The sequence below is a fragment of the Mugil cephalus genome, chromosome 14 (genome assembly GCF_022458985.1).
Source record: "Mugil cephalus isolate CIBA_MC_2020 chromosome 14, CIBA_Mcephalus_1.1, whole genome shotgun sequence".
Lineage (NCBI taxonomy): Eukaryota > Metazoa > Chordata > Actinopteri > Mugiliformes > Mugilidae > Mugil > Mugil cephalus.
Genome location: NC_061783.1, coordinates 21,800,819 through 21,826,776, shown reverse-complemented (window position 1 = coordinate 21,826,776; position 25,958 = coordinate 21,800,819). Strand labels below are relative to the sequence as shown.

Here is a 25,958-nt window from a genome sequence, read left to right as displayed (position 1 = left end):
ATTTCCACTCGACTCTGTTTCACAGATCTGCTGCAGCCTCGAACTATCATTAAGTTTCACTTTCAGTTCAACTAATAACTCAAATAAAACACTTACCAGATGCTTCATATGTGTGATTATATTTTATTTATGTGTTTACTGACGTTATAAACCGTAACACGGCTTCCTGTTGTCATGTTTCCTTGTGCGTTTACTTGTGTACTTACGGTACTGGCATGCATATTCTCTGTCCTGTCTCCAGAGAGAACCTCACTTCTCTTTCCTACAACACTACCTTAATACAGTGTAAACTATTTAACACAAAACAAAATAAACCCAAAAGTTATTGAACAGAAATCTACCATATTAGTGACGATGAGTCTATTTATGTTTCACTCACATTATAAATGTTGTTTGTTCCAAAGTGAAACACTCACTGAGTTATTGCAGCACTGGATTCTCTGGAGTCTCAAACCTTCCAGAGTTTCTGTCTATGTGAGGTTATGTTTATGTGTTGAAGTGATTGATGAGATCCAGACTGTGTACTGTGACATCAGCACCAAGAAATGAGAAATAAAACTGAACTGGCAGAAAAAACTATTTGATAATGATCCTGATCAATATAAGTTGTTCACTGATGATTGTAATAAGCATCATCCTCACATTTCCACTCATTATTTCTAATCGTTTTAAAGGAAACGAGAGGTGAGTTTTATTTGAAGTCTACAAATATTTGTAGTGTTTAAACTTCCACACAAGTCATCAGCGTCCTGGAGAAGAGTTAATAAAGAAACAGTTCATATAAATACCTCAACAATACATAAAATACATTCACATGAAATCATATTATTATAAATATCACATTTAAGATGATTCAGGCGTCAACATCTTTAACATATGTTTAGTGATGTTACTCTGTTGAATAATTTCATCAACATTTAGTCATAAATAGTTTTGCAACAATTATTGTAATAATAATAATAATAATAATAATAATAATAATAATAATACAGACCATGTGACTTGAGCTTAGTTGGTCTACATTAGACACGCCCCCTACTCTACAAAAAAATTCAGAGAAACTGATCACTGCTGGGCTTTATTTTTGTTAGAAAGTAAAATGAACGAATTATGTGTTTTTTTTTCTCTCTTGCGTCACTTTACATCTGAAGATAAAATTATTTTAAATGTTTTTGCTAGGCTACTGGTCCACCTCTTATCGGGAAATATGTAGAACTACAAAATAAAAACCCATCAAAACGTCTTAAAATGAAATCATTCACATTATAATTTCAGATAGAAATGAAAATGAAAATCTCTGTCTCCACAAACTAATTCCTCTTCAGTCTGTACATTCACCATTTACTTATTGACGGAGTGAATGAATGATTGGGAAATTACACTCATTGCTTTTATTTTGAAAAACTTTCCGTGCATGCGCTCTGAACAGCTTCATTACTAAACCAAGTAAGAACTGGTTTTACCTCCAGTAGTGGATTTACTTTGGGGCTCAGACACACAGCTCTTTACCAGCTGATGGCCCAATGTCTTCATCAAAATAATAAATAAAAAATTAAAAATCAGGATGAAAACGTTGTTGTCGCTGCTTCTCTTGTGTCATGTTTCATCATCAGGTAAGATCACATTCACATTCTTTATCATCTTTTCTTTAAATTCTTTCCACTCAACCTTACATGTTGCTCTGTGTCATGGCTTTAACTGTTCTCACACAGTTGATGTTTTACCAGACTCCTTCTATCAAATGAAGCCTAAGTCCATATTTAATTCAGTATTATTTATACAATTCTTATCATTTATTTTAATAGAGACATTATATTTGTTGTTTGTTCCACAGTGAAACACTCACTGAAGTTTTACATCACTACCTCCTCTGGAGTCCCAAACCTTCCAGAGTTTATGATCGTAGGAGAGGTTGATGACATCCAGGTGGCTTACTGTGATGGCAGCAACAAGATATATGAACCAAGACAGGACTGGATGAAAAAAGTACTTGATGAAAATCCTCACGTCTGGACACTGGGCACTAATGACTGTTTTCAGATTTACCCTCCTCTCTTCAAAAGCAGACTGAACACTTTTATCCAGCTCTCCAACCACAGTGAAGGTTCAGGTAGGTCTACATATTCCAGGTTTTATTAACAGTTAGTTTGTGAAGGACATTTCTCTCCACCAGTCATTTGGAACTGAAGGAGCTTCTTGGATGAAACATCTCCAAGAAACTCAGCAAGTCCACCTTTTAGTTTTAGTTTGTTCTTGACGTACCATGTCCTGGATGACTGAGAACCTTCACATTCAACAGTGGTCACCAGCAGATGGTTCCCATTTATCAGTTCAACAGTCTTGGATGTAAAGAAACTACTTTAGTATGAATGACAAATGAACCATCTGATCTGATCTAGTTCATCACATTTTCTACCAATCAGTAGAAAAGCCCTCGATAAATACAAGACCTCCACTGACTGTGTTTGACATGTAAATAAAAAAGATGATGATGACTAAAGCATGCTACTTAAACCATTCAGATTACACTGCAGCATCTACAAACCAGAGCATCACACAATGGATCATCATTTAAAATCATCTTCAGATATTTATACATCACTGTTCATTGTGATCTCTGTTGTCTCTCTCTCAGGTGTTCACATTTTACAGACTATGATTGGCTGTGAACTGGAAGAAAAGACTGGAGAGGTCACTGGTTTTGTACGGTATGGTTATAATGGAGAAGACTTCATTGAACTGGATCTGAAGATGTTGACATGGACCGCTCTGAGACCAGAGGCTGATATTATCAAACAGGAATGGAATGAAGATACTCTTATGATAAAAGAGTATGAGGAATTCCTCACTCAGATGTGTCCTGAGTTGCTGAAGTTGGGTTTGATGTATGGGAACAGCTCTCTGCTGAGAACAGGTAGAGTCACATGACCTGATGTAGTTTGGTGAACACTATACTGTTTATTGTATATTTGTTGTATTATCAGTTCAGTGAGTCTGACTCTTTTTCTGAGAAAGATGAAGAGATGTTTGGCAAGAAAGAACTAATCACTTCACTTTTTATTACTCACCGTCATTGGTTCAATATATTCTTTAATATATTTTATGACCATAGATCAGCTCCATCTGTGTTTGTGGTTAATCAGCAAAGATGATCATGTTGCAAATATATAGTATGACTGTACTTGATTCCATGTATCAGACAGACTAATTGCTTAACAACCTAAATTATTTTTGTTCCTCTTCCTCCTCTATTTCTCTCCCTGCAGACGTCCCCTCAGTGTCTCTCCTCCAGAAGACTCCCTCCTCTCCAGTCAGCTGCCACGCTACAGGTTTCTACCCTGACAGAGCCATGATGTTCTGGAGGAAAGATGGAGAGGAGATTCATGAAGGAGTGGAACATGGAGAGATCCTCCCCAACCATGATGGATCCTTCCAGATGAATGTTGACCTGGACATTTCATCAGTCTCACCTGAAGACTGGAGGAGGTACGACTGTGTGTTTCATCTCTCTGGTGTGGAGGACGACATCATCACCAAACTGGATGAAACACAGATCAGAACCAACTGGGGTAAGAGGACATGAATGTGGTTAGTTGGATATTTAAGGCCTTGTCCTGCAGGTCAGTTGATAATTGATCGAAACAGACTTTAATGTTATAAAGAAGAGTTTCATTTCATACAGATGCAAAGTACATGAGGGGGAATGTACCTCTGTTCCAAACTTCCACCCGAACTCTTCTTAATTGTTTTTTATGAACAGTGAAGCCCAGTAACAAGACCACCACCATCATCATCATCTCTGCAGTGGTTGTTGTTGTTGTCGTCTTTGCAGCAGCTGCTGGATTCATGGTTCATAAAAAGAAACAAGGTGAGCTACTTTGATTTAGTCTTTGAGTTGAATCCTACAGTTTGAAGCATCCAGCAGTAAAAGCTGAGTAAGTCTCAGAGTCAGGAGAAGTCAGGAGAACATGACTATACTATGATGATGAGGGAGAGAAGTGATGAAGAAAGAAACAAAGTGAGAACTAAACAGAAGAGCAGAGTGGATTTATTCTTCAGGTTGAGTGAGTAGAAGAGGGTCATATTCACTGGAGAGAAGATGATGAAAGATATTCTGACATTAACAACTGGAACTGAAATGACCTGTCTTTACTTTTCATTTCAGACCAAAAGGCTCCACCTGGTAAGTGAAACTGATTTTATTCTGTTTCATCTGATCTAAAAATCTCATTCTGCTTTTTATTTACTATGAATGGACCCTTTACTCAGTTTATTTCTGACCTTACAGATCCCGAGAACAGCTCTGAGTCTCTGAGAGACTGAAACCAGAAACCTGACTGACAAACACAGTTCACTGAGTCACCTTAGAGTATATGGGAGTTACATTCATCATGCATCAACGTGTCATAGTATTAGTACTAATAGAAGAAATTTGTAATGGCTTAGAGTTTTGAACATGAATTACATTTATACACTAACAACTTTGCTAAAAACTCCTGATACTAGATTCCTGAGACCACGTTTGTTTCTATTCTAAGACATGGTCTCATGGAGTCTGCTGTGCTGCTTCTACTTTATATTTTTTCATGTGCTGACCTTTAGCTTCAAATGAGGAATCAGAGATGTTTATGCAGTCTGGTACTGACTGTTGTAATACACTTTTTACATCTCTTAGTGAGTCATCCAGCAGTCGGTTGCAGGTTATGGAGAATGCTGCTGGTAGACTACTAACTGGATCAAATAGACCTTCTCATATCAGCCCTCTTCCTTTTCTCTGGCTCCTTGTGGCTTTCAGAGAACTGTTTAAAGTTTTCTTGTTAAGGTTCCTGTCTAAGGTGATTAAGTTTTTTATCAGATCAGTTAATGACTGTACAGCTGGAGTCCAGTGATGAGTCATAACAACACTGAACATGAACAAAGAGCCTCCACAGGGTTGCTCCAAAACTCTGATCACACTAACAAAGACCACGTCTTAATTGATGAAAGTTAGTTTATTGGTAGACAGGTCATGAGAGAAATGAATGGAGGGATGAGAAGGGGAGGAATGAAGTGAAGGGCTGAATGTGTAAACATGATGGTAGAGGAACCCAGGGATTGAGACTCAGGGTGGGGGCACATCTCAGGAAGCTTCAGATCCTTGTTAACCTGGTTCCTGTAATGAAAGATGGAAGAGGAAGAAAAGGAAAGAGAGGGATGGGGAGGGTGGGGGTTGAGACCTGAGACAGACAGAGAGAAGGTTAGGACATAGTTTTATAGGTACGTTATAATAAAGTATTGATAATAACACTTGAATATCAGTGTCACGTGTTTTACTGTCTAACATTTCAGAAATGTCACCAGTTTTTAAAACATTTAAATATGTGTCAAATGTATCAATATTTTTGTGCTGTTGTTTCACAAGTTTAATAAAGTATTGTTTCAAACATTGTCCACTTTTATTCACATTTAGATTAGTTCACATTATATTTCTGACACTAAACTTTGGGTAAAACTACATTTTCTGCCAAATTCTGAGGAAAATAAAATCTAGTTTACTGTGTGTCCATTATATCGATGCGGAATAAGAACCAGCAATAATGATTCATGTGAAAAGACAATAGTGCTGTCACTGATCTTTTTCTGACAACTCTACAATAAATGTTTCTATCCACTGCAGAACAAAAGTACACACCAGACCCTGTTAGTCAGTTATGTGTCTACAGACCAGATCAAACTACCTTCAGCATCACAGACCACTTTCTCTGACCTGTAATGTTTGTGAGTCAGAGGAGGAGGAAAAAAAGTGAAGTCAAATGGAATGTGAAATATTTGTCCTAGCATGAATCTTTGTCTTTCAAGGCTGGTGATATCAGTCTTGATCTTAACCTAAAATTATTAATATTATTATTATTTTTAAATGTCGACATGTGCAGACTCATCAGAACGAGCCTCAGTGGAAACAGTTTCAGTTTGTCTGTGTGGAGCAGAACATATGTGCATTAACTATTTAACACATCAAACAAAATTAACCACAAATAATGAAAATATTATTTCTAATCATTTTAAATGAAACAAGAGGTGAGTTTTATCCAAAGTCTTCAGATATTTGTAGTGTTTAAACTTCCACACAAAGCAGCAGCGTCCTGGAGAAGAGTTAATAAAGAAACAGTTCATATAAATACCTCAACAATACATAAAATACATTCATATGAAAGTATATTGTTGTAAATATCACATTTAAACTGATTCAGACGTCACATCTTTAAAACATGTCTAATGATATTAGTCTGTTGAATAATTTCATCAACATTTAGTCATAAATTGTTTTGAATCCTGTGATAGATAATGGAGCCTGATCAAATGTCCTGAAACCTGTTTTATTCCACTACAGCTACTCACTATCTGCCACTTTACCAAGAGAACCATGATAAACGTTCTTCAGTCTTCCTTAGAACGCCCCCTGCTGTGCAAAACATCTCACAACATCTGATCATATCTACGGGGCTGTTGTAGTTTGTGCTTTTGTTGATGGTGTTTCATCTCACTTTAAAGGCGAATTATCAAATTTTATCAAATTATTATCATTAATAAAGTGTGATGCTGTTACTTTAGTTAAAACGTTTGCCTTCCAGGGTTTTTTTTAGTCCCAGAAGATACAGTGTAGATAAAACCTGTGATCTCAGTGTTACCAACACATGGACACAAGCAGACTGGTCCTCTGTAACAGGTTCACTATCAGTCACCTCTCTGAGCACAAAGTTTTATTTGGGACTGTACCAAAACAAGCAATGCAATGACAGTCCGCACCTTGCAGGGTGGGAGGGAGACACAGACTATTTGACCACATGGAGGTAATTGGGAACAGGTGGAAGTAATCAGGAATCAGGGAAGACAATCAGACCGGTGACACATGAGGAAGGACAAGCGACCTGAAACTAGAGGAGAGTTACTTTTCAAAATAAAACAGGAAGTGACGAGACAAAACCTGGATACAGGACAAAAACCCAACTTGACCTCACTGCGGTGTGACAGTTTCAGTCTAAGGACCCCAAACTGATGAGAGATTAAGTAGGGACCCTCCACCTACTATATATGCTCTATATTAAACTCAGTCTAGTGCCATTTATATACATTATTATCATCATCTTGCATGAAATTTTAATGTGTAGGGGTAAAATTAAAAAATACCTAAAAATGTCTGATCAACCAAACATTTTGTGATGTCACTGCAGTGTTTCCGCAGACACCTTGTTCAAGACCTATGTTCTCATATGGATGGAAAGACCCTGTGACCATGCAATGCATTGTGGGTCAAAAGCGCACTTTTTACGATCAAAAATTGTTTACATTAGCACTCCATTCACAAATCTGCCACTTTAAGGCCTTCACTCATGTCGTTATTATTAGTGTTGGTTGGAGTCCATAGGGGTACCATCTTATTCTGTTAACATTAATGCAAACACGCTAAAAATACAACAAAACACAAGTGCATTGCCGCGCAATACAGACAGACTTTCCAGGTGTACGCTAAGCCTACAATGCATTGTGGTTTTACTTTTTAGAGAAGATACTAGCGCAACTCTTTCATACGTGTCCTAGTCAACACAATTCTCTTTGCACAGAATGATATTTAGTAGCAAAGATTGTCACACTGTACAGGTACGCCTGTTTTACAAGGTTTCTTTCTGACATTACAGATCCTGAGAATCGGGCACCAGAAAACCTGACAACCCCAGTTCGCAGAGTGGATTATGTGGGACACAACTAGTTTTTCAAAATTATAGAAACCGAAAACTGGTTCAGTTGATGTGCACACTCACACTGAAAGAAAAATACAAAACAAAAGGATTATCAGTGAGTCCACAATTTCACCAGTCTAACAAAGATAAACCAACTGTTTTTGTGCTGATGTCTCACTTTCCAACAAAGATCACCCCTCTCCCTAAATCCTTGGGTTTTTTTCTGTGTCAGTTGAGTAAGATTATAAATATTATTTGTGCGTTGGAAGCTGAATGAGAACATCCAGATCAGCTGGATCCCAGACAACAATGACTCATTCTCTCCTCTCTGCTGATGTTGTAGTGATATGCTGCATAGTTACTGTGTGGTTGAGACAGTGTGTCCTGGGATTTCTTTTGTTTTTTCTAACGATGTGTGTTGAGCTCTAGTTAGTGATACCGTTGGACTGGTGCATTTTTTCTTTTTTTTTTTGTTTTTTTTTTGCGTATTTTTTGGACGGTTTCACTGAGGGTTTGGCTGCAAATGACGAAAAATAAATGAAACCCTCCACTTTACTGAGAGAGAGTAGGGAAGCATAATTTTTTGGTACCTTGAAAGGAAAGCAATTTACATAGATCCAACACAACATTGTGACCACTGACAGGACAAATATATAACATTTAAACCATTTTGTGCAATTCAGTGTTTTGCTAGGAAACTTTTGGACCTGGCATTTATTCACGTAGATGTTACTCAGACTTAGGGTTAGGGTTAGACTTAGGGTCTCTTAGACCAGGGGTCGGCAACCTTCAACACGCGAAGAGCAATTAGGACCCGTTTCCCACAGAAAACATTGGGGGCCACAAAACCCCATTTGACATCTCAAATGAAGATAATACTGCATATATCATTTTTTTTACCTCTATGTTATGACTATGTATAAAAAACGATTGTGTTGAGTTTATGAAATGTTTTTTTCAGAAACTTTTCTTAGTTTTGTCCATGGTTGTGTAGTGGTATGAGGCACCACTGTCTTGAATACTTCCGGTTCACCCTGCCCTCTCTGGCCAATCATTAGTCACACAGAGAGGATAAAAATAGGAGAGGTTTCTCCCCCCTGTCCTCTCGCTTCCTGCCTCGTCGGCCCGCCCACTTCCAGGTTGTCCCCGCTGCTCACCGCATCGGACAGATCCGGCATCCTTGACGCGGTCCTGGCAGGGCACTGGGGTCGCTATCACTGGCGTTTAGGTGAGTTGCGGTGTGCTGCTGCTGCTAATTGTCTTGGCCAGGTGTTGAGCCTCCTCCTTTCTCCACTCCTCTCCCTCTAACAGTGCTGGTTGTTGGTGTTGTGGTGGCTGTCCCTCGCCGCTACGTCGACCCTCTTCACCCCTCTCCCTTTTTGGTAGAGACCGAAACCGACCGGATAAAAGGCCGGTAGTTTGGACGCCAAGCAGAGTAAGACTGGTACTGAATAATTCCGGCTGATTAGCCACGGCTGCCTCGCCACTTCGCTACTGCTACCTTGCTACTGCTACTTCGCTGCTCCTGTTAATTCGCTGCTCCTGACTTTGGGTTCTTGACGGCCGTTTTGGGTCGACCTGCTTCGCGCTGCTGGCCCGGGTTTTCTGCTGCTATTGCACGTGTGGCGGTGCGCGTTCGTTGGTGTGTGGCTACCGCTTGTGCTGGACATTACGAGCCCAGTCCGGACCCTCAGCCCCTAGTTTAGATTGCGTGTGTGTGTGAATGTTTGCGTGTGTGCGTGAGTGCCCGCGTGTGTGCGTGAGTGCTTACGTGTGTGTGCGTTTTAAATGTAATTCTCAAGGTGTGGTGTAATTTTGTTTATTCATTTATTTATATTTTGTTTCTTTTTCTGATTAATAGTAAAGTTTATTGTGGTTATTTATTTTTTTGGTTAAGTGGTTTGCTTTGCTTGAGTAAGGTGTCATTTTGGGAGTTTATTGTAATTATTTACGTTCTATTTGGGGGGAAAACTTCTTAATTTCAGCCCTCAGTTACTTGTCAGAAATGGATTAGTTACGATTACTGTTGAGTAGATATCTCTGGCCAGAGACTCTTTAATCTGTTTGTTAATTTGTTTGATTTTTGATTAATCTAATTGTATTATTCCTTAGTGTATTAATTGATTATTCTTTAATTCGTTTATATTGTGGGATATTGTTTGTTTTCCTTTAATTGTGAGCCCTGTTGACTGTGCTTTATTTTCCCTAGAGCTGGAGGTGGACGGTGGTGGTGGTTCTTCCCCGGGTGGTGTTGGTCCCCTGTGTGTGTGTGTGTGTGGTGGTCCCTGCTTATTTTGTGCGCTCCTCACGTTTTTTTGGTTGTGTGAGTGGGGTGCCCCCCTTTTCATTTTTATTGTGGACGTCACTCCCCATGTTGGTTCCTCCTCCAGCCGGTAAGCCCCAGCTCGTATCCTTTTTCTCAGTTGGCTCCGTTTTTTTTTATTATTTTTCATTTTGTCCCATGCCTTGTTTATTTTAGAGTGCCAAAATAAAGTTTTTGTATGTGATAATTGAACTCCGTCTCCTATTCTCGCTGATTGAACGAACCTGTGTCCTTTTGTAATAGTTGGTAATTGACCTTTAATACGGGTCCTTGGGCCCTAACCCAAGGTGGCGTTGTCGGTTGTATACAAAAGAGAAAAGAGTTTTGAGACATAACTGAGTAAATTATCCCTCGTGTTGCCACAACATGATGGCTGCGTTTGCATGTTGTTACACTTCCTATTATCGAGTCGACTCGCAGTTTGCATATCAGTGATAGAAGAAGAATAAACCTAGTGGTAATAATAATAGTTATTATCATCATTTCTGCTTTTTTTTTCATGGTATTATAAAACAATTAAAAACCTGTAGTTAAATTGTGTTTGTCCAACAGTGAAACGCTTTTTTGTCACTGCATCTTCCGGGAAACAAACTTCCCAGAGTTTGTGGGAGCAGCAGTAGTTGAAATCAGTCCAAGCAGCTGGTGACTCGGTCTAAAGTTTTACAGAAACAGAAAACGATGAAAACTTTGCTTCTGTTGCTTCTCTTCTGTCGTGTTTCATCAACAGGTAAGATCTCATTCACTTTCTTCGCCATCTTTTCTTCCTTTTCTAGCTTTCTTTTAACAGAAATCTACCATATTAGTGATGATGATGATCCACGTGACGTCACAGTAAACTGGTCTCCGTGGTTACGGCCACCGAGTGGCAAAAAAGTGACATGAACATGGAGATTAGCAGCATTAGTTTGAACCATAGGCTAAATTATAACATTAATAATAATGAAAAAAGATTTGAACAGATTTGAAAAGCAGTCAGATATATTTTTACAGACACCTTTTTGATGAAGTCAAACCTTAAGTTACTTCTTTAGTTATGTTCTGGAGGGCTATCAGATAAGTTTGTGGATGTTGTTGTTTTGTCGAAGTTACGGTCGACAGTAACTATTTCAGTATATTTGTGATCACAATATTTGTGTAAAGCTCTTAGAGTTAGAGCATGTTTTATTATTTAGCTACATTTATCATAACTGAAACTGAGGTTAACCCACTTCCTCTAGTGATCCTCCAGCACAAAGACGTTGTATAAAGTGCTGTGTTGTATTAAGAACTAAATACTACAGTATATTGTGCATTTTCCCGGTGTTGATCTCTGTTGTGTTATCTGATATATATATATATATGATATATAATAACTGATTTCTGGCCACATGTCAATGTTGGTGAACCATTTGTTATTTGGCACGTATGGATCATTGTGGAGTCCAATTGTCCTTAATTTGATCTAATAAACCACATTTTCCACGGTCTCGCTGTATTTACTGATATTTTCAACATGTTTTTACCCAGGGGGCGTGGCCTCAGGTGGAAGTGATGTCACTGCATATTTCAGGTCCATGCATAACAATAAAACAATAAACAGAATATTTGTGATCACTCCTCGTCATCCTTTTAACGCAACAGTTTTGTATGATGTTCCTTCTCAGTATAGCTCTTAGCATTAGCATCTTTTATTTAGCTGCATTTATCATAAGAAATGAATTAAATCTAACTTCAACTAACTGTAACTGAGGCTAATCCACTTTTCCAAATCCATATTAGTTCGTATGGATCATTGTTGAGTCCAATTGTCCTTAATTTGATCTGGTAATCCACATTTTTCCCATTCTCTCTGTATTTACTGATACATTTCACTAGGGGGCGTGGCCTCCATTAATGTTTCACTCACATTATAAATGTTGTTTGTTTTGCAGTGAAACACACACTGAGATATTTCTCCACTGGATCCTCTGGAGTCTCAAACTTGCCAGAACTTGTGACTGTTGAAGTGCTTGATGACATCCAAACTGCGCGCTGTGACGGCATCAAAAAGGAACTAGACGTAAAACTGGACTGGCAGAAAAAAATCTTTGATAATGATCCTGATCAATATAAATTCTACACCAACGATTGTTATAGAGTGTATCCTCACCTCTTCAAAACCACGATGTCCAGTCTGAAGCAGATCTTCAACCAAAGTGAAGGTACAGTATATTGTGTGTTGTGTGTTGTATGTGGTACCTGACCTCAGATCATCATAGATCATAGAACAGAAACTAAACTGACTCCTGATCATAGCCACAGAGTTCAGGTGTTAGATGTAGAATGGATGGATCAGAACAGAAATTATCAACCTTATTTATGTGTCTCTTGGACACATGTAGCCTGTACTCCAGCACATGTGTGATGGTTGTTATGAAATGAATGCCAAAATCCTGACTGTACGTTGAAACTGAAAAAAATGAAGACTGATTACTACTGACTACTGATTGAGAATCTGCTTGATTAGATGTGCAACAGAGCCATCAGGCTCATTTAATCGTGGAAGCCATGCTCGTGATTAAAATTCGATTAATAGTGCAGCCCTACACTGAGGATAAGAAAAGCTTCAAGCAGTTGGTCACAGGCTATGCTTCTTTATTAATTTGCACATGATTATTCATAATGTTCATTATAATGCTGTTGTCTATATTTTACAGGTGTCCACATCTTACAGCTTATGGAAGGCTGTGAATGGGATGACGAGACTGGAAAGGCTACTGGTTTCTTACAGTATGGTTATGATGGAGAAGACTTAATTTCTCTGGATCTGAAGACATCAACATGGATCACTCCTAAAGCTCAGGCCTTCTCCGTCAAACAGAAATGGGATTCAGACAAAGACCTTATAATAGACAATGTGTGGTTCTACACTGAGATTTGTCCTAATTGGTTGAAGATGTATTTGCTCCATGGGAAGAGCTCTCTATTAAAAACAGGTACGTATGACCTGTTACATCTTAGTGAACACATTGATGATTATTATCATATGTTTTATGGTGTTATCTAGATTTTAATTTTAGACAGAGAGATGTTTTTGAATCCATAGAGGATTAGTGTTGGGGTTATGGTTACCCTAGCCCACCTTCACAGAAAATAACTGCTGACTTACACCAGAGGATTTTACATGGAGCTGTAGCAGTGAATGCTTTTATTTCTGTTATTGACCTGATGGTGTCGAGTGGTTGTCCTTCTCATGGACAATAAGAGACTGTGTTTCACTGGTTTCATGTCTGCAACAGACTCTGGAACATTTTAACAGAGAATATTTATATCTATTTTAGTGACATGGTCAAAAAAGATCTTCATTAGGAGCTGGATATAAAAGAACTGATCCTCTACATTCTCTCTCCCTGCAGACGTCCTCAGTGTCTCTCCTCCAGAAGACTCCCTCCTCTCCAGTCAGCTGCCACGCTACAGGTTTCTACCCTGACAGAGCCTTGTTGTTCTGGAGGAAAGATGGAGAGGAGATTCATGAAGGAGTGGAACATGGAGAGATCCTCCCCAACCATGATGGATCCTTCCAGATGAATGTTGACCTGAACATTTCATCAGTCTCACCTGAAGACTGGAGGAGGTACGACTGTGTGTTTCATCTCTCTGGTGTGGAGGACGACATCATCACCAAACTGGATGAAACACAGATCAGAACCAACTGGGGTAAGAAGACATGAATGTGGTTAGTTGGATATTTAGGTTAGTTGACAATGTATCAAACCAGACTCTAATTAGGCTGCAAAGTAAATCAGGTGTTTTAATCTTCTTTATCTGGACTGTTGTTAATCTTAAGTTTGTTCTTTGTTTAACAGAGAAGCCAAGTAACATGACCACCATCATCATCATCTCTGCAGTGGTTGTTGTTGTTGTCGTCTTTGCAGCAGCTGCTGGATTCATGGTTCATAAAAAGAAACAAGGTGAGCTACTTTAATTTAGTCTTTGAGTTGAATCCTACAGTTTGAAGCATCCATCAGTAAAAGCTGAGTAAGTCTCAGAGTCAGGAGAAGTCAGGAGAACATGACTATACTATGATGATGAGGGAGAGAAGTGATGAAGAAAGAAACAAAGTGAGAACTAAACAGAAGAGCAGAGTGGATTTATTCTTCAGGTTGAGTGAGTAGAAGAGGATCATATTCACTGGAGAGAAGATGATGAAAGATATTCTGACATTAACAACTGGAACTGAAATGACCTGTCTTTACTTTTCATTTCAGACCAAAAGGCTCCACTTGGTAAGTAAAACTTATTTTATTCTGTTTCATCTGATCTAACAAACTGTTGATGATTTCTCCAGACTATGAGTTGACCTTTAACTCTGTTTGTTTCTGACCTTACAGATCCTGAGAACATCTCTGAACTCTCTGAGAGACTGAAACCAGAAACCTGACTGACAAACTCAGTTCACTGAATCACCTTAGAGTATATGGGAGTTGCATTCATCATGCATCAGCTTATCATAGTATTAGTACTAACAGAAGAAACATGTAATGGCTTAGAGTTTGAACATGACTTACATTTATACACTAACAACTTTGCTAAAAACTCCTGATACTAGATTCCTGAGACCACGTTTGTTTCTATTCTAAGACATGGTCTCATGGAGTCTGCTGTGCTGCTTCTACTTTATATTTTTTCATGTGCTGACCTTTAGCTTCAAATGAGGAATCAGAGATGTTTATGTAGTCTGGTATTGACTGTTGTAATACACTTTTTACATCTCTTAGTGAGTCGTCCAGCAGTCGGTTGCAGGTTATGGAGAATGCTGCTGGTAGACTACTAACTGGATCAAATAGACCTTCTCATATCAGCCCTCTTCCTTTTCTCTGGCTCCTTGTGGCTTTCAGAAAACTGTTTAAAGTTTTCTTGTTAAGGTTCCTGTCTAATGTGATTAAGTTTTTTATCAGATCAATTAATGACTGTACAGCTGGAGTCCAGTGATGAGTCCTAACAACACTGAACATGAACAAAGAGCCTCCACAGGGTTGCTTCAAAACTCTGATCACACTAACAAAGACCACGTCTTAATTGATGAAAGTTAGTTTATTGGTAGACAGGTCATGAGAGAAATGGATGGAGAGATGAGAAGGGGAGGAATGAAGTGAAGGGCTGAATGTGTAAACATGATGGTAGAGGAACCCAGGGATTGAGACTCAGGGTGGGGGCACATCTCAGGAAGCTTCAGATCCTTGTTAACCTGGTTCCTGTAATGAAAGATGGAAGAGGAAGAAAAGGAAAGAGAGGGATGGGGAGGGTGGATGTTGAGACCTGAGACAGACAGAGAGAAGGTTAGGACATAGTTTTATAGGTACGTTATAATAAAGTATTTATAATAACACTTGAATATCAGTGTCACGTGTTTTACTGTCTAACATTTCAGAAATGTCACCAGTTTTTAAAACATTTAAATATGTGTCAAATGTATCAATATTTTTGTGCTGTTGTTTCACAAGTTTAATAAAGTATTGTTTCAAACATTGTCCACTTTTATTCACATTTAGATTAGTTCACATTATATTTCTGACACTAAACTTTGGGTAAAACTACATTTTCTGACATATTCTGAGTAAAATAAAATCTAGTTTAGTGTGTGTCCATTATATCGATGCAGAATAAGAACCAGCAATAATGATTCATTTGAAAACACAATAGTGCTGTCACTGATCTTTTTCTGACAACTCTACAATAAATGTTTCTATCCACTGCAGAACAAAAGTACACACCAGACCCTGTTAGTCAGTTATGTGTCTACAGACCAGATCAAACTACCTTCAGCATCACAGACCACTTTCTCTGACCTGTAATGTTTGTGAGTCAGAGGAGGAGGAAAAAAAGTGAAGTCAAATGGAATGTGAAATACTTGTCCTAGCATGAATCTTTGTCTTTCAAGGCTGGTGATATCAGTCTTGATCTTAACCTAAAATTATTAATATTATTATTATTATTTTTAAATGTCGACATGTGCAGACTCATCAGAACGAGCCTCAGTGGAAACAGTTTCAGTTTGTCTGTGTGGAGCAGAACATATGTGCATTAACTATTTAACACATGGAACAAAATTAACCACAAATAATGAAAATATTATTTCTAATCATTTTAAATGAAACAAGAGGTGAGTTTTATCCAAAGTCTTCAGATATTTGTAGTGTTTAAACTTCCACACAAAGCAGCAGCGTCCTGGAGAAGAGTTAATAAAGAAACAGTTCATATAAATACCTCAACAATACATAAAATACATTCATATGAAAGTATATTGTTGTAAATATCACATTTAAACTGATTCAGGCGTCACCATCTTTAAAACATGTCTAATGATATTAGTCTGTTGAATAATTTCATCAACATTTAGTCATAAATTGTTTTGAATCCTGTGATAGATAATGGAGCCTGATCAAATGTCCTGAAACCTGTTTTATTCCACTACAGCTACTCACTATCTGCCACTTTACCAAGAGAACCATGATAAACGTTCTTCAGTCTTCCTTAGAACGCCCCCTGCTGTGCAAAACATCTCACAACATCTGATCATATCTACGGGGCTGTTGTAGTTTGTGCTTTTGTTGATGGTGTTTCATCTCACTTTAAAGGCGAATTATCAAATTTTATCAAATTATTATCATTAATAAAGTGTGATGCTGTTACTTTAGTTAAAACGTTTGCCTTCCAGGTTTTTTTTAGTCCCAGAAGATACAGTGTAGATAAAACCTGTGATCTCAGTGTTACCAACACATGGACACAAGCAGACTGGTCCTCTGTAACAGGTTCACTATCAGTCACCTCTCTGAGCACAAAGTTTTATTTGGGACTGTACCAAAACAAGCAATGCAATGACAGTCCACACCTTGCAGGGTGGGAGGGAGACACAGACTATTTGACCACATGGAGGTAATTGGGAACAGGTGGAAGTAATCAGGAATCAGGGAAGACAATCAGACCGGTGACACATGAGGAAGGACAAGCGACCTGAAACTAGAGGAGAGTTACTTTTCAAAATAAAACAGGTGACGAGACAAAACCTGGATACAGGACAAAAACCCAACTTGACCTCACTGCGGTGTGACAGTTTCAGTCTAAGGACCCCAAACTGATGAGAGATTAAGTAGGGACCCTCCACCTACTATATATGCTCTATATTAAACTTGGCCTAGTGCCATTTATATACATTATTATCATCATCTTGCATGAAATTTTAATGTGTAGGGGTAAAATTAAAAAATACCTAAAAATGTCTGATCAACCAAACATTTTGTGATGTCACTGCAGTGTTCCCACAGATACCTTGTTCAAGACCTATGTTCTCATATGGATGGAAAGACCCTGTGACCATGCAATGCATTGTGGGTCAAAAGCGCACTTTTTACGATCAAAAATTGTTTACATTAGCACTCCATTCACAAATCTGCCACTTTAAGGCCTTCACTCATGTCGTTATTATTAGTGTTGGTTGGAGTCCATAGGGGTACCATTTTATTCTGTTAACATTAATGCAAACACGCTAAAAATACCACAAAACACAAGTGCATTGCCACGCAATGCAGACAGACTTTCCAGGTGTCGCTAAGCCTACAATGCATTGTGGTTTTACTTTTTAGAGAAGATACTAGCGCAACTCCTTCATACGTGTCCTAGTCAACACAATTCTCTTTGCACAGAATGATATTTAGTAGGAAAGATTGTCACACTGTACAGGTACGCCTGTTTTACAAGGTTTCTTTCTGACATTACAGATCCTGAGAATCGGGCACCAGAAAACCTGACAACCCCAGTTCGCAGAGTGGATTATGTGGGACACAACTAGTTTTTCAAAATTATAGAAACTGAAAACTGGTTCAGTTGATGTGCACACTCACACTGAAAGAAAAATACAAAACAAAAGGATTATCAGTGAGTCCACAATTTCACCAGTCTAACAAAGATAAACCAACTGTTTTTGTGCTGATGTCTCACTTTCCAACAAAGATCACCCCTCTCCCTAAATCCTTGGGTTTTTTTCTGTGTCAGTTGAGTAAGATTATAAATATTATTTGTGCGTTGGAAGCTGAATGAGAACATCCAGATCAGCTGGATCCCAGACAACAATGACTCATTCTCTCCTCTCTGCTGATGTTGTAGTGATATGCTGCATAGTTACTGTGTGGTTGAGACAGTGTGTCCTGGGATTTCTTTTGTTTTTTCTAACGATGTGTGTTGAGCTCTAGTTAGTGATACCGTTGGACTGGTGCATTTTTTCATTTTTTTTTTTTTTTTTTTGCGTATTTTTTGGACGGTTTCACTGAGGGTTTGGCTGCAAATGACGAAAAATAAATTAAAACCTCCACTTTACTGAGAGAGAGTAGGGAAGCATAATTGTTTGGTACTTTGAAAGGAAATCAATTTACATAGATCCAACACAGCATTGTGACCACTGACAGGACAAATATATAACATTCAAACCATTTTGTGCAATTCGGTGTTTTGCTAGGAAACTTTTTGACCTGGCATTCATTCACTTAGATGTTACTCAGACTTAGGGTTAGGGTTAGACTTAGGGTCTCTTAGACCAGGGGTCGGCAACCTTCAACACGCGAAGAGCCATTTGGACCCGTTTCCCACAGAAAACATTGGGGGCCAGAAAACCCCATTTGACATCTCAAATGAAGATAATACTGCATATATCATTTTTTTTACATGACTATGTATAAAAAACGATTGTGTTGAGTTTATGAAATGTTTTTTCAGAAACTTTTCTTAGTTTTGTCCATGGTTGGTTTACCTGGGGTTCCAAAAGTTCAATAAATAGTGGGCTGGGCCTGCTGCCAGTTATGACGTGTATTTTGAGCGACAGAAAAATAAAACATTTTATTTTAATGACACAAGATCACCATAAATTCAAATTTAGAATTATATTTAAAAAACTAAACGAACTAAAATAAAATACATTTGAATTTAATACTCAATAGCAAGGAGTATATGTGCTGCAATTCACTGTAGGAGTTCAGTGTTTTTGGTCGATGTTACAACCATGAGTGTGAGTGGTGTGGCATCATTGTTGAGTGAATAGTTGCTGCTGTTCTGAGGCAGTTAGCAGGAAAACACGAAGAGATCAGTGTCCTTACTTCACACAGTTTGCCACAGGAAGCTACAGGAGAGGGGCAAAAGGGCTGCATGCGGTTCCAGAGCCACATTCATTATGGACTCATGGCTCCTCTGACTTACATGAGGTTTTACATTTGTTGCATCTTCAAATGCAAATAAAGAAAGTTCAAAAGAGGGCTGTAACATAAACTGGGGACACATGACAGAGTTACAAAAGAGAGGTGTTTATTTAACTTAAAGAGAAAAGAAAAAAGCAACAGGTGAGACATGGAGAGCTTCCAGAGCTGGAAAGTGATCCCTTTTATTCAGTGTTCTCATGTGTGGCTAAGGTCAGTATCCAGTATCCAGTAGTGGTGTAAAGGGCTGTAACAAAGTAGAGAAGTTTTACTTTCAGTTCAGTCAAACACACTCTAAGCAGTTCAACCTTCTGGTGCTGTATTCGTACGTCTTTACCAAAATAAGAACAAGATGAAAACTTTAGTTCTGTTGTTTCTCTTCATTCATGTTTCATCACCTTTTCTATCCATCATCGTCCTTTCACTTGATTCTATAACTGTGACTATATACCTCTGTCACAGTTCTGCTGCAACTTCAAAAAAATTATTTTTGCAACTTTAAGAGAATTCAGTGTGTTCATTTATTTACTGACATTATAAACCTTGTTTGTCCCACAGTGAAACACACCATGAAAAGTCGCATCGCTGGGTCATCTGAACTCACAAACCTACCAGAATATTTCTCTGTGACAGTGGTTGATGATATTCAGATGATTTACTGTGAACACAGCAACAAGAATAATGAAATATTCTAAAATTAAAACTTAGAATCTTTGCTCAGGATGAAGAAGTTGTGTCTGTGTAAATGTAGATGCTGACGGCTGAAACGTTACTGACCACAGGAAGTGGATGTCAGAGCAGAGTACTTCACGTCTCCAGCTGCTCTGCTGTGGCTCCAACAAACCCCTGACTCCAGTCCAGCAATGAAGCCGGCAAAGAAGACAGAGACAGAGGGAGAGAGGCTGCAGGCAAAGGAGAAGACTCACACTGGTCCTCATAGAAGATCACATCACTGATGTCTACAACAGCTCCAACTCAGTGAAATTCATTCTTAATTCATTTTTGTATTACTAAGACGTTAGTTAAGGACTTTTTAAACCTCACTGAATCTTTTAATCTGGTACAATATGGTTATGATGGAATAGACTTCATTGTGTTTGATCTGAAGACGTGAATATGGATCACTCCAAAACCTCAGGTCGTCTCCACCAAACTGATGGGATTCAGACATAGATAGAATAAAATTCAACAAGCATTTCTTCACTCAGATTTGTCCTGAGTTGCTGAAGATATATTTACACTATGGGAACAGCTCTCTGTTAAAAACGGGTACGTAGAATCATTACTTATTTGAGAATTGTTTCACTTGAAATTCACAGGTCATTAAACACTGAATAAATGTAAACTGTCTGGATGAGAGGACACAGTGTGGAGGAAGAACCTGGACAGAGGCAGGAGATGAGTGCACCAGGTTCTCCATGAACCACCTTCACAGAAAATAACTGCTGACTTACACCAGAGGATTTTACATGGAGCTGTAGCAGTGAAAGCTTTTATTTCTGTTATTAACCTGATGGTGTCCAGTGGTTGTCCTTCTCATGGACAATAAGAGACTGTGTTTCAATGGTTTCATGTCTGCAACAGACTCTGGAACATTTTAACAGAGAGAATATTTATATCAGTTTTTTCCAGCTCTCTCTTCCAGAAGGATTTCCTGTCTGTTGTGTTTCCGTGTGTGTGTGTTGATTGTTAATTTGTCTCACCTGGTTTGATTGCCCTGATCTGTGTCACCTGTGTCTTGTCGTCCCCGAGCCCTCTTGTGCATATACAGCCCTGCCTTTCCCTTTGTTCTCTGTCGTGTCGTTAATGTTACCCTCTGATGTTTTTTCCCCGGTGAGTTTGTTATGTTGCCTGTGTGTTCCTCCTTTGGGTTCCACGCCGTGTTTTTTTGCCGTATTGAGTCCTGGACTACCTGCCTTCCGCAGCGCTTTTTATTTTTCGCTCCTAACCTGGTTAAATAAAAGTCTTTATATAACAGAATGGTCTTGGTTTCCATATAATGGCCTAGCTCCGCCCCAAAGGGAACGAGGCCAAAGGGATACTTTCTGGGTCACTCCTAAGAAATGGAAAAGGTACTTTCAAAAAGCTGGGGCGTTGTGGAGTGGTGCGGAGCCAGGCCATCAATGGAAATCTGGCTTTAGTGGAATATGAGTAATTACAGTCCTGTCAATGTAGTAAATCATTAAGTATAAATGTCTCTGCATCCTGTCATGTGTCTGTCTCTCTGCTGCTTCATCTAAAGACGTCTGTCTCTACTTGTCTGATGCTAAAGTCCAAAACACAGCAGCTCAGGTAACACACACAATTATACACATTGAACATGATGCAGTTCCTCACATGAACAACTCAGAACACTGAGAATAAGTTTAGTTAAAAATCAGCCATGGAAATCACTGAGAAGTGATTCATTTAAGAAAGAGCAGCTCAGCTCTCAGCTTAGTTTTGTTAATGATTACTTTGTTATATTCTCTCTGAAAGGTCTGTGTGGATGAGGAAATGAAAATTAAAAATAGTTTTGTAACGGTCAGGTCTTATTCTTTTTGATTCTGTTTCTACCTTTTCTTGGCACACTATCACAAATCCAGTCACATTCGTATCAGTCCAAGCAGCTGGTGACTTGGTCTAAAGTCTTTACAGAAATAGAACAAGATGAAAACTTTGCTTTTGTTGCTTCTCTTCTGTCGTGTTTCATCAACCGGTAAGATCTCATTCACATTCTTCATCATCTTTTCTTCCTTTTCTACTTTCTAAAAACAATTGAGAGGACCTGTTTCAACCACTTAATTAAATGCAGTGCCACAACACAACAAAATAATGAACTGATTTAGATTAAACTTTTAACTGAACTGGTTTCAGGTTGTGTTAACTTAATAAAATTGACCTGATGACTCAGTATTTTAATTCCCCCACACTGAACATGCAGTTAAGACAAAGGAACATGTATCCTGAACAACACTGATTTTCAAAGCACATGTCAATGTAAGTATCATTTTATTTATGAATAACTGTACTGGTGTATTTGGGGACGTTCTCAGTAGTGTTATGACTGACAGTGGACTAGGCTAAGTTCTCCATCTTTAATCTGTTTAGCATAAAAATATTGGACTGATTCATGCAGCTGAATTCAACGTTTAGTTTGAACTATTTTAGATTATTAGATTATTTGAGGAATAACTTGACTACATCTTGTAAACAAACTTCTTATATATATTTTTTATTTCATTCAAGGATGCTGGGGGGTGAGTGCCGACGTCACTAGACTTCAAAACAACAATCACTGAGGCTGAAGTTACAGAAATCTGCAAGGAAATGATCTTCCAATATGCTGTGCTCCGCTACAGCTGGTATTTACTGAAATCTAATGTTTAATGAGACAGTTAACTGTTTATGAAAGTTTTACAGTTTAATATCTTTATATATAAATTAAAAGTTCATATACAGCTTTTATAAGTGATTCGGTGCTTTTCAAAATGCTTGGAACTTTGCTGTTTTGGGTTTTTATTCTATGTCTGTTCTTATTTCAGTTGTTTTCCTGTAAATATTTTATGATCAATTACTGCAGTTTAATAACAATAAAATTATAATTGCCTGAAAATGTTGTGGTTGAATTATTTATTAAAGTTTTTCCTTGGCCCAGGGGCCTTGCCTGTGGGCATGTTTGCTAATGAAGTTAATAGTTCTTCCATGGTCAGTGGGGCATCTTTGTTCTACTATCAGTTGGGGTAGATTGAGGTTTTTGAGGAAGGCCTGAATGTTGTCAGGATTTGGGTTGGTTGTTGTTGAACTGAACTGATTTCCTGGGGTGATTGTGTGTGTTTGCCACTTGAGTCCTGAATTGCCCTTCCAGGAGATTTTTCATTGCTGCGTTGGTGTTGATTTGCAAGAAATTTGATGTCTTATTTGTTTTTGGTATTTTGGTATCTGAGTTGTTGAAGCAAACATTATGTTTTTTTTTTTTTTTCTTTTTTGATTAGATTTTTGTATCATTAAAAGTCTGATTATTAAAAGTCATGATTGTACAAGAAAAGATAATTCCCCTATTTCAATATAATCTGTTGGTTAAAAGTAATTTCATGAGAAGTTGTCAGAACACCAAAAGACTAATGAAAAGAGTTGTGTTTATTTATTAACTTTTTTTTTTGTTGAGCCAAAATAGTTGTTTTTTAGAGTGTAGTTTTGTTTTAACAGAAATCTACCATATTAGTGATGATGAGTCTGTTTATGTTTCACTCACATTATAAATGTTGTTTGTTCCACAGTGAAACACTCACTGAAATATTTCAGCACTGGATCCTCTGGAGTCTCAAACCTTCCAGAGTTCATGGCTGTTGCATCGATTAATGGCGTCCAGGCTGGATACTGTGACGGCAGCAACAAGATATTTGAAGTAAAACTGGACTGGGAGAAAAAAGTATTTGATAATGATCCTGATCAATTAGAGTTCTACACTAACCAATGTATTGTGGATTATCCTCACAACTTCAAACTTGCAATGTCCTGTCTGAAGCAGATCTTCAACCAAAGTGAAGGTACAGTATGTTGTGTGTTGTATGTTGTATGTGGTACCTGACCTCAGATCATTATAGATCATAGAACAGAAACTAAACTGACTCCTGATCATAGCCACAGAGTTCAGGTGTTAGATGTAGAATGGATGGATCAGAACAGAAATTATCAACCTTATTTATGTGTCTCTTGGACACGTGTAGCCTGTACTCCAGCACATGTCTGATGGTTGTTTGCTTCTAAACTTTCTGGAGGACAGACTCTTGTAGTGTGGTTCCTGTTGGTGAGGCTGGGACAGAGCAGGGTCAGAGGTCAGACCATGTAGCTGGTTCAGTCCAGCTTCTGGTCATGACCTGCCCTGAATAATCAGTCTGTTCTAGTAGCTCATCACATCACCACACTACAGATCTGACACCAGTTTATGCTCAAAGTTTGTGACTGCTCACATTAATATTTAGTTACTTTCCTCCTCTGGAATGTAATAGTATGGAGAAATGGCATGAAATGGGAATGTAATGGAGCCATAATGTCATTGCAGGAATCTACAGAGAGAATAAGAAAAGGTTCACTGATTATATGTCCTTGACTCATGAGAGCACAAGTCTTGGAGAACAGCAGTGAAATACAGAGGTTTTCATTATACATCATATCTTTGTCATCTGTATCTTCTAGGTGTTCACGTTTTACAGTTTATGGAAGGCTGTGACTGGGATGAAGAGACTGGAGAGGTCACTGGTTTCTTAAAGTATGGTTATGATGGAGAAGACTTCATTGCTCTGGATCTGAAGACATTAACATGGATCGCTTTCAAACCTGAGCTCATCTACACCAAACTGAGATCGGATTCAGACATAGACAATATAAAATTCATTGAGCATTTCTACACTCAGCTTTGTCCTAAGTGGTTGAAGATGTATTTACAGTATGGGAAGAGCTCTCTGTTGAGAACAGGTACGTATGACCTGTGACATCTCAGTGAACACAGTGAATCCTTTGAGGATCACCAACATATTGATATTTCTTATTCTGTTACTATAATATTGATATTTCTTATTCTGTTACTATAATAATCTACACAATGATGATCCCCAGAAAATTAACTGAATGAAGTGGTCTCTAGACTTTTTGTTTAGCAGCTGACAGAGCGACTACAGCAGCATGATACAGACATTCTCTCTCCCTGCAGACGTCCCCTCAGTGTCTCTCCTCCAGAAGACTCCCTCCTCTCCAGTCAGCTGCCACGCTACGGGTTTCTACCCTGACAGAGCCATGATGTTCTGGAGGAAAGATGGAGAGGAGATTCATGAAGGAGTGGAACATGGAGAGATCCTCCCCAACCATGATGGATCCTTCCAGATGAATGTTGACCTGGACATTTCATCAGTCTCACCTGAAGACTGGAGGAGGTACGACTGTGTGTTTCATCTCTCTGGTGTGGAGGACGACATCATCACCAAACTGGATGAAACACAGATCAGAACCAACTGGGGTAAGAGGACATGGATGTGTTTTGTTGGATATTGAAGGCCTTGTCCTGCAAGTTAGTTGATAATTCATTGAACCAGACTCTGAAATAAATAGTCTGCAAAGTAAATTAGGTGTTTTAATCTTATTTATATGGACTGTTCTTGATATTTAGTTTGTTCTTTATTCAACAGTGAAGCCCAGTAACATGACCACCATCATCATCTCTGTAGTCATTGTTGTTGTCGTCTTTGCAGCAGCTGCTGGATTCATGGTTCATAGAAAGAAACAAGGTGAGCTACTTTGATTTAGTCTTTGAGTTGAATCCTACAGTTTGAAGCATCCAGCAGTAAAAGCTGAGTAAGTCTCAGAGTCAGGAGAAGTCAGGAGAACATGACTATACTATGATGATGAGGGAGAGAAGTGATGAAGAAAGAAACAAAGTGAGAACTAAACAGAAGAGCAGAGTGGATTTATTCTTCAGGTTGAGTGAGTAGAAGAGGATCATATTCACTGGAGATAAGATGATGAAAGATATTCTGACATTAACAACTGGAACTGAAATGACCTGTCTTTACTTTTCATTTATTCTGTTTCATCTGATCTAAGAAACTGTTGATGATTTCTCCAGACTATGAGTTGACCTTTAACTCTGTTTGTTTCTGACCTTACAGATAGTGAAGAAGCTCTGAACTCTCTGAGAGACTGGATCCAGGAACCTGATGGAGTTGATTCATAACTCGTCAG

At 38.5% G+C, this 25,958-nt stretch overlaps 2 protein-coding genes and 2 long non-coding RNA genes across 4 annotated transcripts in view; 2 read left to right on the top strand and 2 right to left on the bottom strand.

The window, feature by feature from the left end:
* LOC125019736 overlaps positions 1-1,599 on the bottom strand; it is a 15,166-nt gene extending 13,567 nt beyond the window's left edge. The window contains exon 1 of the long non-coding RNA XR_007114115.1: positions 342-1,599. This is a non-coding gene — a long non-coding RNA (uncharacterized LOC125019736). The remainder of the gene's footprint in view (positions 1-341) is intronic.
* Positions 1-25,958, top strand: part of LOC125019699 (major histocompatibility complex class I-related gene protein-like) — a 26,144-nt gene extending 186 nt beyond the window's left edge. Inside the window, exons 2-7 of the mRNA XM_047604661.1 lie at positions 1,835-2,110; positions 2,636-2,914; positions 3,267-3,569; positions 3,761-3,868; positions 4,166-4,183; positions 25,886-25,958. Of these exons, the coding sequence (XP_047460617.1) occupies positions 1,835-2,110; positions 2,636-2,914; positions 3,267-3,569; positions 3,761-3,868; positions 4,166-4,183; positions 25,886-25,950 (1,049 nt within the window). The 3' untranslated portion in view covers positions 25,951-25,958. The remainder of the gene's footprint in view (positions 1-1,834; positions 2,111-2,635; positions 2,915-3,266; positions 3,570-3,760; positions 3,869-4,165; positions 4,184-25,885) is intronic.
* On the top strand, positions 10,046-15,525 carry LOC125019734 (major histocompatibility complex class I-related gene protein-like). The gene is made up of 9 exons (XM_047604700.1): positions 10,046-10,111; positions 10,594-10,768; positions 11,952-12,221; positions 12,717-12,995; positions 13,239-13,240; positions 13,416-13,716; positions 13,866-13,970; positions 14,268-14,285; positions 14,391-15,525. Exons 2-9 carry the CDS (start codon positions 10,720-10,722, stop codon positions 14,438-14,440), a joined length of 1,074 nt encoding a protein of 357 aa, XP_047460656.1. The 5' UTR covers positions 10,046-10,111; positions 10,594-10,719; the 3' UTR covers positions 14,441-15,525.
* On the bottom strand, positions 19,159-20,122 carry LOC125019737. Its single transcript, XR_007114116.1, has 3 exons — positions 20,019-20,122; positions 19,854-19,899; positions 19,159-19,488 (listed from the first exon to the last, which is right to left on the bottom strand). It is a non-coding gene; the product is annotated as an uncharacterized LOC125019737 (long non-coding RNA).